Source organism: Symphodus melops (assembly GCF_947650265.1).
Source record: "Symphodus melops genome assembly, chromosome: 5".
In the NCBI taxonomy this organism is placed as follows: domain Eukaryota; kingdom Metazoa; phylum Chordata; class Actinopteri; order Labriformes; family Labridae; genus Symphodus; species Symphodus melops.
In genome coordinates this window covers 18829015-18840300 of record NC_136695.1, presented here as the reverse complement: position 1 = coordinate 18840300, position 11286 = coordinate 18829015, and the positions used below count along the sequence as shown (strand labels likewise).

The 11286-nt window shown below is 43.3% G+C and overlaps 1 protein-coding gene across 1 annotated transcript; it reads left to right on the top strand.

Moving 5' to 3' along the window:
* The first annotated feature begins 630 nt into the window (after positions 1-630).
* Positions 631-11042, top strand: efna1b (ephrin-A1b). The gene is made up of 4 exons (XM_079343868.1): positions 631-893; positions 8938-9233; positions 9331-9519; positions 9668-11042. Exons 1-4 carry the CDS (start codon positions 796-798, stop codon positions 9787-9789), a joined length of 705 nt encoding a protein of 234 aa, XP_079199994.1. The 5' UTR covers positions 631-795; the 3' UTR covers positions 9790-11042.
* The last annotated feature ends 244 nt before the right edge of the window (positions 11043-11286 follow it).

Below are 11286 nucleotides of genomic sequence, written 5' to 3'. Positions count from 1 at the left end.
CCCAAAAAAAACAACCAAAAAAACAATGAGTTCAATAAAATTACCATATTTTTCTTGTACAATACAGAGAAAACTCATGTTCTTAACATGAGTATTTTATACCTTTCCACAACCTTAATGCATTGAGGGAAAAGAAGTGCATTCAATACCCCTTTGAATTAAATCCATTTATTTTGACTCTGCCTGTGTTATTAACAAGTTACAGAACAAATGTCCCAAATTATTCACCAATATAATTTCACAATAACTTAACTTCAACATATTTAATAAGACTATTAGTTCTGGTTACCTATGGACTATAAGATACACTTTTAAGTAGTAAAATAAATGTTAAAATATATTATTACAAATAATAAACCTGTCATTTTTGATAGATTACAATTCATATTTTACGACTTTAATATTCACACTGTTGTTTATCACTGTCGCACGATGTTCTCGCATGGTTGTAATAAAGTTGTTTTTGTGTCAGTTTGGTCCAAAGCGCCAACAGAGGGAGGGAAAGGGTGTGGGCGGGGCATTCAAATTACCTTTACTTCTATTGGCTGGCGGCACATTGAGGGGCGGGGGCACTCGCCGACAAAACACACAAGTAGAGCTTGTGAGGTGAACTCAGGAGGAGTCCCGACAGTGTTCAGTGAAGTGATGTACTTTGAGCTGTATTGATAACTACACTCGCAGCGTAAAATTGTTTCCGTGCGCGTATTACGCATTTAACCTCCTATAGCAGAGATATTTTTATTAATCGTCCAAAACTTTCACTTACTGATCCTCCCGTAAAGAAGAAGAGGAGCGATGGATTTGGTGTGTTTATTGTGTTTGACGCTGAGCATCGGTGGTTGGTTTGCGTCTGCGGAGAGACACAGCGTCTACTGGAACAGCTCGAACCCACTGTAAGTGTTCCTCTGCACTTTAATACGTATGTTTGGCATGAGTGCATGTGCGCGTGTCTTTGCCTGGCTGAATCTCGGGAAACTGTATGTGATTTGTACTGTATCAATCAGTAACTACTTTGGCTGTGTGTATTTCCTGATGCGTGAAAAGGCGCGTGGATGTAGATGTATTTTTACTTGCATGCATTGTCACACATGTTAAGTAGTTATTCCTCCTGTCACAATAGAAAAAAAAAACCCTAACGGTGCTGACGCGCATGAATGATACAATCATGTCACAGAGTCCTCATTGTTGCTTCGTTCATGTGACAATTAAAGGTTCATGGGACGTGTAAAAGCAGACTTGAACGCAGCAGTGGAAGCCCAGACAGATGGACACATTAGCCTATATTTAACACATAGACACAGACATGTCTAACGGGAGAAAATAGACCGACAAGTATGAACTTGGCCAGTGACACTGAGTGCAGGAACTGCACCTGTGTATGTGTCATGGAAAGACAATTAATGAGAGAATCAGGAGGTTAATTTCATTATCAGATTTATTCTTAGTGTGTCGAAGTGTTTCATTGGGGTAGATAGAGATAGTGTGTGTCAGAGAGAGAGAGAGAGAGAGAGAGAGAGGCATATATTGCTGATTATTTAGATCTGAGGTCAGAAATGTAATGCAATCCAACCACTCAGTGAAATCGATGGAGCTTGACAGACGCGCAATATCACTGCGCGATTTATTGAGCTTTTAGCGTGGAGCGAGTGAAAGACAGTATTATTATTTTATACCCGAGATGAACAGTCGCAAAGAGGTCGATTAACATCCACAACAAGGGCAGGAGCCATTAACCTTTTAGTCATGTCTTGATTACATCACTGACTTTCTAATTGGCCTTTAAGGATGACAATAGACCCCGGCTTTAGTAAATGGCCCGCAACAAGGAAAACAATTTTCCTGATAATTGAATGAACAGTCCGATGGAAATGTTTTAACGTCATGAGGAGTGTTTGTGTCATGGCTTAGTCCATGTGTGAGTCAGCCCACCTGAGGTCTACACCTGAGTCACCTCAGACAGAAAGAGAGAGGTGGGGTTCATGCAGGTGAGGCTGAGAGGAAAGGTAGGAGGGGAGAGCAACAGGAACCAGGATTGTTTTTGTTGTTGTTTGTATGTGGATCAAGGCAAAAGTAGGAGCTTCCATTTTCAGCACAAATAATACAGGATGATAAAGTAAAAAAGAAGTCAGAGACCGGGGGTGGTCTAATAGTTTAATCCGGCTCTGTAGACTATTTCTGTAGTCAAATGGGAGTTGTATAACCAAAAGAAAATTCATAACCCAACACTAATCCCCTTTACTGGATGGCTTAAAACAGGAAGAACTTCACACATCACCATCTCAAATACAACTTCTTCTTCTCCTTCTTTTTCTTCTTCTTCATTATTGTTCTTCATCTTCTCTACGGTTCAAATACACACTAAAGAGGTAACAAGTGAGAAAAAGAAAAAAACCGTGTATGAAGAGGATAATAGCAGCTAAAAGCAAAAATGAAACTGTAATCGGCTGACCTCCTCATGCCGCCCGTATTATAATTTTCCGCCACGTTTCATAGTCTAATCTTCATTGCTCCTCCATAATCCCTGATTCCCAGACGCCCACTCTGCCCCCGCCCCCCTCTTCTTTCTCTTCTTTATCTCTCTTTTTCATCATCTCTCCTCTCTTCTTCTTTCCCACCTGCCCTCTTTTCTCCGTGGTCAATCAGTCACCTGTTTGGAGAATTATCTTGATCCATCAGAGGGCTGTGAATAATTGATGTTTAGTGATTCTTTGTGGGATTGTAAGTGACAGTGATTTGTTTTAGGTGGATGGGGACAGTGACCAGATGGTAGCAGTCACTCCATTCATACAACAAATGCACAAGTGTGTGCATTTGTTTTCACCAGTTTGTCAGTGTTATTGAATGATTTCAACCTAATCCTGTGGGGATTCTGATGTGTTTGTGTGTGTGCGCGTGTGTGTAGTTGTCTTGCATAACAGGTGTGTGGACATGTTTTTCTCAGTCTGGTCCGGTCTTGTTTCTTTACACTACATGTCTCAGCCTGTGTAAATCACAAGTGTGTGTGCGTGTGTGAAACATAAAGGGAGAGTTTGAACCTCTGATGCCCTTTGGCATCTCTTAAAAGTTTTTATTGTTGTTGTTGTGGACTGAGCTTGTGTGAAACGTGTGCAGAAGCGTCAGAATAAAAAGAAAAAAAAAGGAGTGGCTCTTACCGTAGACGGCCTTACCGGGACGTGTGTGACTCACACAAATACACACTGCTGGGGGGGGGGTGTTAATATTAGCTACAGCCTGCATTCCACACTGCTGTTACTATACTAAACTCTGTCAGCTGTGTGTGTGTGTGTGTGTGTGTGTGTGTGTGTGTGTCTGTGTGTCTGTGTGTCTGTGTGTGTGTGTGAGAGAGCTTACTGTACCTGCCTGCTCCTCTACCCATTTTCACTCCTTTCTCTCTTCCCTTAACAGCTGGGACTCCTCCTGTCTCTTTTTTTCCCTAATACTTAAATGCATTCGAGATCTCTTTTTTTCTGGCACAGATTTGGATGCCCGACACTGGGTGCTCCACCGTCTCCTTTTATAAACACTATCTCTGTGTTATTTGGCTGCGTTCATCCATCTAGGGTAGCTTGCGCTCCTTGTATCCGTGCAAATATCCTTATCAGGAGTTTGTAATGTAATATTCTGTTTATCTCACGTCGCTCTGTGTCTGGCTCCGAAGCAGCCGGGCCCTGCCTCAACACGAACGTGTAGCCTCTGGGATGAGTTTAGGGGGGAACTGGGACGTCAACTCCTCTCGCCCTCTACATACTCCTCCTATTCCCCCCCCCCCCCCCCCTGTACTTTAACTCATACATTTTGTACTAGCTCTTTTTCTGTGCCCCTCCCTGTCTACCCCTCCCCAGCCTGTGTCCCGTCTGGTTCGGGGTCTCTAATCCCACCAGAATGACTGACAGCGCACACACTAACATAGATCGCACATGGCTTGTACGTGTAATCTGACCATTTGACCTATAGACGGTAGACCATCATCCTTTTGATTTCATTCTATGGATATTTATGCCTCGGTGAGCCTGTGATGTAACTTTCTGTCTGTTTCATTATGTCCTCCGTAGCAGAACGTACGTGTGTGTATCTGGGTTATTGTGTAAGTGTTACAGTATGTATAAATCTGGTAATCACCTGGCCATGTCACAGTAGATGATTGATGCAAAATCTCAGTGATCTCTAAATCAATTCCAAACACAGGAACATCCCCAGTTGGCTTTGAGTCCTGCACATTTAATATCAAGGGGATTATGTACATACATTATTTCCTGATACAACTGTCCTCTTATCTAACACACTTCTAAATGTACATGCAAACCCCCTCGTGCCAATACAAGCTGCAATTTTAGGGGCATGCCCATTTTAAGGTATACATCAGTGTTTCAGCTCTGTAGCCATGCACCTCTGTTTTCTCCCTGCTCTTCCTCTCTCCTCCTTATCTGTGGTCCAGACTTCCTCCCCCTCCCAACAACAGTCCCCCCCCCCCTTTTTTTTTTCTTTTTTTTTTTCTCACAGACCTTCTTCTGTCTTTTTGCCCCTAGTAGTTTTCCACCGGCGGACAGAGCACCTCTCAGCCTCCGCTCTGCTAACACCAGAGAGGCTTGCTCTTGCATGGCTTTATTCTAGTATGAGTGGGCAGGCATGCGTATGTGTCTGTGTCCACTGCTCATTCATAGCATTTCAGGCATACTTTGGCTCCGACTGTCCACTCCATAGCCCACTATCGCCCCCTAAAGGTCAGAAAATAACATTAATTTTCTGTCAGATTGTCAAGTGGATGTTTTGTTTTGCTTCAGTTCATTCAAACTTTTTGTCATGAGAAAAGTAGAATATTTAATGTGAATCCTTAGAAGTTGCTGAACTTTTTCCCTCTCTCAGTCTCGCTCCCTCTTTCAGCGAGACGGACAGACACAGGCGCACAAATTAACACTTCATGACCCCCAAACATATTAAACCAAGCATGATACCGTTTGGCCTTCCTCTATTCATTGCAGACAGAATGGGAGGCTACAAAGAGGGAGGCTGGGTGAAAAGATTTCAGGGGCACCGAGCAGCAGAAGGAGGAGGAGGAGGAGGAGCGGCAGGGTGAAAGAAGGGTGAACTGGAGAAAGGGATTTGTGTTGAGAAATTAGCCTGGATGAAGAGTGCTGGTATATTATGTCAGCGTTAAGAGACAGGGGAAAATAGAGAAGAAGGAGTGGGGGGGGGGGGTGGATTTTGAGAGAATAAAGGAGAGGCAGACGGAGGGAGGAGAGAGTGGACAGTGATGGATGAAGGGAGGGGAGAAGTTTGGAAATGAATAAGTGAGAAAGGCAGTGTAGACACTTTTAAACGTTTGCAAAGTGCACAAGTGATTTTCTGCATTCTGACTATGCCATGGCATAGATGCATGTATAAGTACAGAGAATCTTCCCAAAAAACTAGAAATACAGTGTTGCATGCTAAATTTATAATCCAAGAACAGAAGATTGCATTGGGGCTTTATCGAAGAAGAATTCCCCCTCGGTGTCTTATTACAGCACAATGAGATGGAGGCAGAATGAAGGTAGATTACGTTGGAAGCTAATAAAAAGAGACTTTTCAGTGTATATTAGATTGGCTATAATGGAGTATCCCACTAGTGAGCAGCTAAACCCATTAGACCCCTTGACAGCTCCTCAGCCTGTGTGAAAGAAGGTGTGAATGTGCCACACCACCGCAAATGAATAGGGTATTAAGTATACGCCTCAAAGTAAAAGTGTGTAAGAGTACAAGTTGAAATTTGATGAGTGGGAACATAGTAAACGGTCCAGACCGCAGACCCCTGATGCGGCATTCCAGCGAGCGCACACTTACTACTGATTACCTGCAGAGCAAGTGACCGTGTTGTGTGTGAGGGGTTGCATCTGTTTAGTGTTTTAGTGATGCTGACTCGCCCCGTGTGTGCGTGTGTGTGTGTGTGACACAAATATCTTCAGTGCTGACTCAGATGCTGGTGTGTGTAGTGAGAGAAGTTGCGACCCTGAACTCTAACCCTGCGACCGAGGCTGCCAGTTTGAAATTCTCCCCGGAGAGAGGGAGAAAGACAAGAGTTCCTCTGTCAGTTGTTTGAGCGAAAGCAGCAAGAGCTCAGGGGACAAATGGAGGGGTCGTTGGGGTTGTCAGGCGGGGGAAAAGTGGGGGGAAGGAGAGAGAAATGGCAGAAAGAAACGCAAGGAAAGAGGTGGAAGAGCAGTGCAAGGGCAATGACAAAGCCTTCAAGCTTAAATTAGGAAGCACTGTGTTGAAGAAGTCACTTACTTCACTTCTATACCTTAACCCTTACACACACACACACATACACGCACACACACACACACAGGTATGTACACAATTTTTCCCGTGACGCAAAAGCGAGAGTAGCGCTGAAGTGAGAAATAACCTTTTTTGGCAGAAAGGAAGCAAGACTACAGCCATATCCAACCCTCACTGTTTACCTGCATAAGAAAACACACACATACATACACACACACACGCACACACAAGAGGTTTCAGTAGACCTTGATAAACAGATGTGCTCATAAGCCCACGGCATGAGACGCCCTGAATAAGGCTCTTCAGAGGATCCCTCTCTGCAGACAACATGCAAACAGACAGAGGCAGACCCACACACGGGAAGATGAAGCAGTGTAAAGTAGGTCTGCAAAGACTCGCACACCTGGCCCTCACTCTCACACAGCTATATCACATTATTGCGACTCTCACCTTCACGAGAACTTTCAGCTGGAGGAGGAGAGAGGAGCCGCGGGGAGATACGAGTGTCTGCAGAAGTGGAGGAAACGAAGTAGAGACAGGAGCCAGTGTTTTCCCTGTTTCTCAACTTGTAAATAAAGATAATACACAGCAAAGAAAAACAGACAACATTAACATTGTTCAAAAACTAAAAATACACCCATAGTCGTGTTAGCTAACATTTAACACACAGCAATAAGAGCAGTGAGAGCTCTGCAGGGGACAGGGCGCATGGGGTTGAAGGGGCCCTGTAGCCTTCAGGCGTTCTGTCTTTGGGGAGGGAAAGGGTATAATTACACCCTATTCATTCCTCCTCCCCTCCTTTTCTAGAGAACATGTTGGCCCCAGACCCCTAACAGCTTTTAATTAGCCCGACCGATGTGGGAGAGGAGGGAAAGGTGGGGGAAATGAGGAAGATAAAAGGAGAGTTTTCTTAAAAGCATGAGTCGTGAATTAAATTAGCAGCATCCATCTGTTTCGTTGGCCTTTGACAAGCCTGTGTTTCCAAGGACACCATGGGGAAAAGGTGTATCCTAAACAATTATAAAGTTACATCAGAGGAAGCAACTTGAGATCTCCAAGTGTCTTGTTTTCTCGAACTCTCTTATTACCGGTCCGACTCAAAAAGAAAAGAAAGCAGAGAGGGAAACAGATAAAGTAAAGAGAATTTAGCCAATTAGGCTGCTCCCGGCTGCGTTTCTTCCTTTCACCAAAACACTTGCCCCTTAAAAAAAAACAACACACAAACAAAGGCGCACACCTGCAACAACAGTTTAAACTCCTACAAAGAGCCCTTTCTGAGAGAGAAAGCAGTGATTGCAAGTGGAGGGAGGTGTTTAGCCTGTTAGCCCGGGATAACAAGTATAGAGCTGTGGTACGCTAACAAAGCATGTTTTGACAGGTAGGTTTGCGCAAAGCGATACAAACGCACACACGCATACAGAGGGCAGGAAGGAGGGGTTAGAGGCCCATGTTTGGAGCCACTGTGTCTGTGACTTGGCCAGGGGGTCCTAACAGGAGCCACAACAACAATAAGGGGGGGATCAGAGCCTCCACGTCCTAAGCTTTGATGCTGGGTACACACACTTACAGCAAGCATAAACAATGGCAGACTTTTCTGTCACTTTCCCCTTTCCACAAGAGATGAAAAACAGGCTGTCACTTAGTTTGAATAGATTTCATTTGAGGAATAGTCCTCAGAGGTGGCAGTCGGAGTGCCACAAAAAAAAAAAATCAGTTTTGTTAGCTTCCGTAACATGTTTGCTAGCTGCATGTCCCATGTTACAGCACATCTGAGTTCAAATTAAGAACATTGATATTCAACTAAAGTATTTTACTGAACATTTTCACCACAAATGTCCACCTCCTTTGCCCCTTCTATCTAAACTTCATTTTGACACGGGGGGGGGGGGGGGGGCGAGCGAAGAGGAGACAGAGAGGCTGAAAGAAGCTATAAAACTAAATGAAGGGTAAAGATGAAAAGAGAGAGAGAAAGCGACAGCCTGTCTGTCTCTACTTTCTCTTTGAAGCAAAAAGAGAGAAATTTAGAGACGCAGAAAGGGACGGCTAATCAGTGTGAGGGGCCCTGTGGTGATAAACAAACATCCAGGTGAGGACAACAGCTTCACAGGACTTGACAAAGATTTGAACATGTAAAAAAAAAAAAAGTGGGCTAGCGCTTCAGGTAAAAAGATAGATTGGTGAGAAGCTGTCATTCAAAAGCTCATCTTCGTGCGAGCAGGTGAGGCGTAAATCTCTGCTGAAGGCTAAACGAGGGTTGGAGCAGAAAAAAGGTGCGAGAGTGGGATGGTGGAAGGGCTTTATGAAATTAAAGGTGTGTTTTTTTTGTGTGTGCATAAACACAGTGGACACGTCAAACAAGATCTAGCTCTTTCTAATTCTGTCACGATGACGAGTTTGCACAAGTACACTTAATAAAACAAAAAAACAAAAACACCCTCACGTGGTTCCTTGATTACACCCGAGCAGCTGTACCTGTGTGGTAACGTGTGATTAATGTGTGTGTGGTAAGCCTCATTATTATTCTTAACATGCATGTTGTTAGAGCCAAGTCTGGGTGTGTTCCCGAACACGTGTGTGTGTGTGACATTATAACGGACAATGTTTTGCTTGATTAAACATTTTTCGTTCTTCCGGAAGACATTTGTCCGTAACCTCCTTTCTCTTCTGTCTCCCCTGCAGCTTCTTGTGGGATGAGTACACAGTGGAAGTGCGTATCAACGACTACCTGGACATCATCTGTCCCCACTACACCCACGGAGAGGTCTCGCCGCATGCGGCGGAGCGCTACGTGCTCTACATGGTGGAGGAAGAGGACTACAAGGTTTGCAAGCCCCACTCTTTCGACCAGCTGCGTTGGGAGTGCTCCCGGCCGTTTGCTGCCCACGTTCCCGAGAAATTCTCTGAGAAATTCCAGCGTTTTACCCCCTTTACCTTGGGAAAGGAGTTCAAACAAGGAGAAAGCTATTATTATATCTGTAAGTACCAACAAAAAGACTGGCATTTTAGATAATTTCTTGTAATCCTCTATGTTTGTGTACCCTAAACCTTCCTTCTTTTTTTGCCTTCTCACAGCTAAGCCGATGCACCACCATGGCCAGGACTGTCTCCGGCTTAAAGTAGATGTCATCGGGCACAAAGGCTCCAAAAAGAACCTAATAGACAAAGTCAAGGTTGAAGATACAGGAAACAGCATGGAGGGAGGAAAAGTGAAGTTTCCTTTAGCAGGAGGAGTTCACAACCCCTCCAACCGGCTCCCAGCAGGTGAGGTTTCTTCAGAATAAAATCCCAGACAGATGCATAACAATCCCAGCAGTCAGTCCCATGTCTGAGAGGAGCTCAGCTGGCTGTGTTTACCAAGCTGGAATAATGAAATGTAATACTGACTATCATTCTCTTTTTCTTCCCTCAGATGACCCTGCTGTGATGGAGCCAAACGTGCAGAGGAGTATCGGCAGTTCAGCAGCACAGCTGGTCTCCTTTTCGCTCCTCTTTACAATGCTCCCAGTCTTAATAGCACTCATGCTACAATAAGACTGTGCCACAACAGACACAATACTAACCCGATGCTGGTCATTGGGACCATGAACACTCAGAGACTTTTTTTATACCGATTTTAAATGAGCATGGACAGTTGTGCGAGCGTGTGTGTTTGCATCTTTGTGTGACTGTTGGACGTGGATCGTTCCAAAGAAGAGGACCTCAACTTCTTTTTTATGAGAATGGAAGTTCTCATTTTTGACCATTTTCAGATGCTTTTTTTTTTTCAGTTGTCATGAACAAACTCTTTAAGCAAGCAAACTGATCAAGATACTTAGTGGAATATCATTGTATTAAAAATGACAAGAGAACTACATCATCTTTCTTATCCTGCATCCCCTACCCCTTCATTACCGCACTATTGGTACAGATTCGTCATTCTTCTCATTGTATCCAACAGTTCCCCCCCCCCACCCCCCAAAAATTGTTTTTCTTTCTGTGTACTGGGAATGTTGTCCACTGCTGCCAAAGCGGTTTATATTTTGTAGGATTTCTGTGTTATTGTGTAGCACTCGGCTCCCTTTTTTAACTCCTTGTATCTGTAAAATAAACTCTCTCATTCACAGTGATATTAACACTAACATTGATTCACGTGCTGAAAGAATCCGACATCATACATTTTTCAGTTCATGTAAAAGATAACACCGGAGAAAAAATGGTTTCAATCCGACCTGTGGTTTTCAACTTTCTTTTTCACCGTTTTTTTGGCTTATGAGCCTTCAATGTGAAGTTCAATTCTACTTCTGCAGATAAGACCGTAAAGAAACTTGCTATTTTCCATGTTATTTATGACTTCTTTTTTTTTTAACAGTAGAACTTTTTTTTACTGGATGAATATTTATTTATTTTTTGTGTTGTTAAGTTTCTCACAAGTCTTTTTGGATGTTGTCATGAAGTTGAAAGCCACCTATCAAGAGAAGAAGAAAAACTTACAGTTTCGAGGCAGCATTTAATGGCGTTGAGCTTCTTCAGTTTTTATGGTTATTCTCTCATTTCCACTGTGTTGACAGTATCACGGTACAGACTAGCAGATGTGACCCTTTTTGCATTTAGCCAAACCTTAAAGTTCCCAGAATTCGTTTACAGCTGGTTTTTTTTCATTTTCAAACACATGTATTATTTTGTAAATGTCTATATGTAAATATGTACAAAGAAAAAACTATCAAATTCTGTTTTGAGATGTGAAAATCTTCAGTGAAATAAAAAAAAACGTGATGTCATCAAAAATAAATGTCTGAGTTTTCTTAGCTCTTGTGAAATGTTTTTCTGTTGTTGTACAAATCATCTCTGGATCTTGAAATCTCACTGACATCACTGAGATTTGGATGGATGAGACAATAATTTTACAAAGCAATCCATCTCCCGTCCGATGAAATCTCTCCAGTAACCTCCACATTTCCACCCCCGGGTCTTTCTCAGCCTCTTATTTCTCATCCCCTCGTTGTACCCTCTCTGTCTTTCATCCCCCGATGACATGGCTCAGTCTGGCTT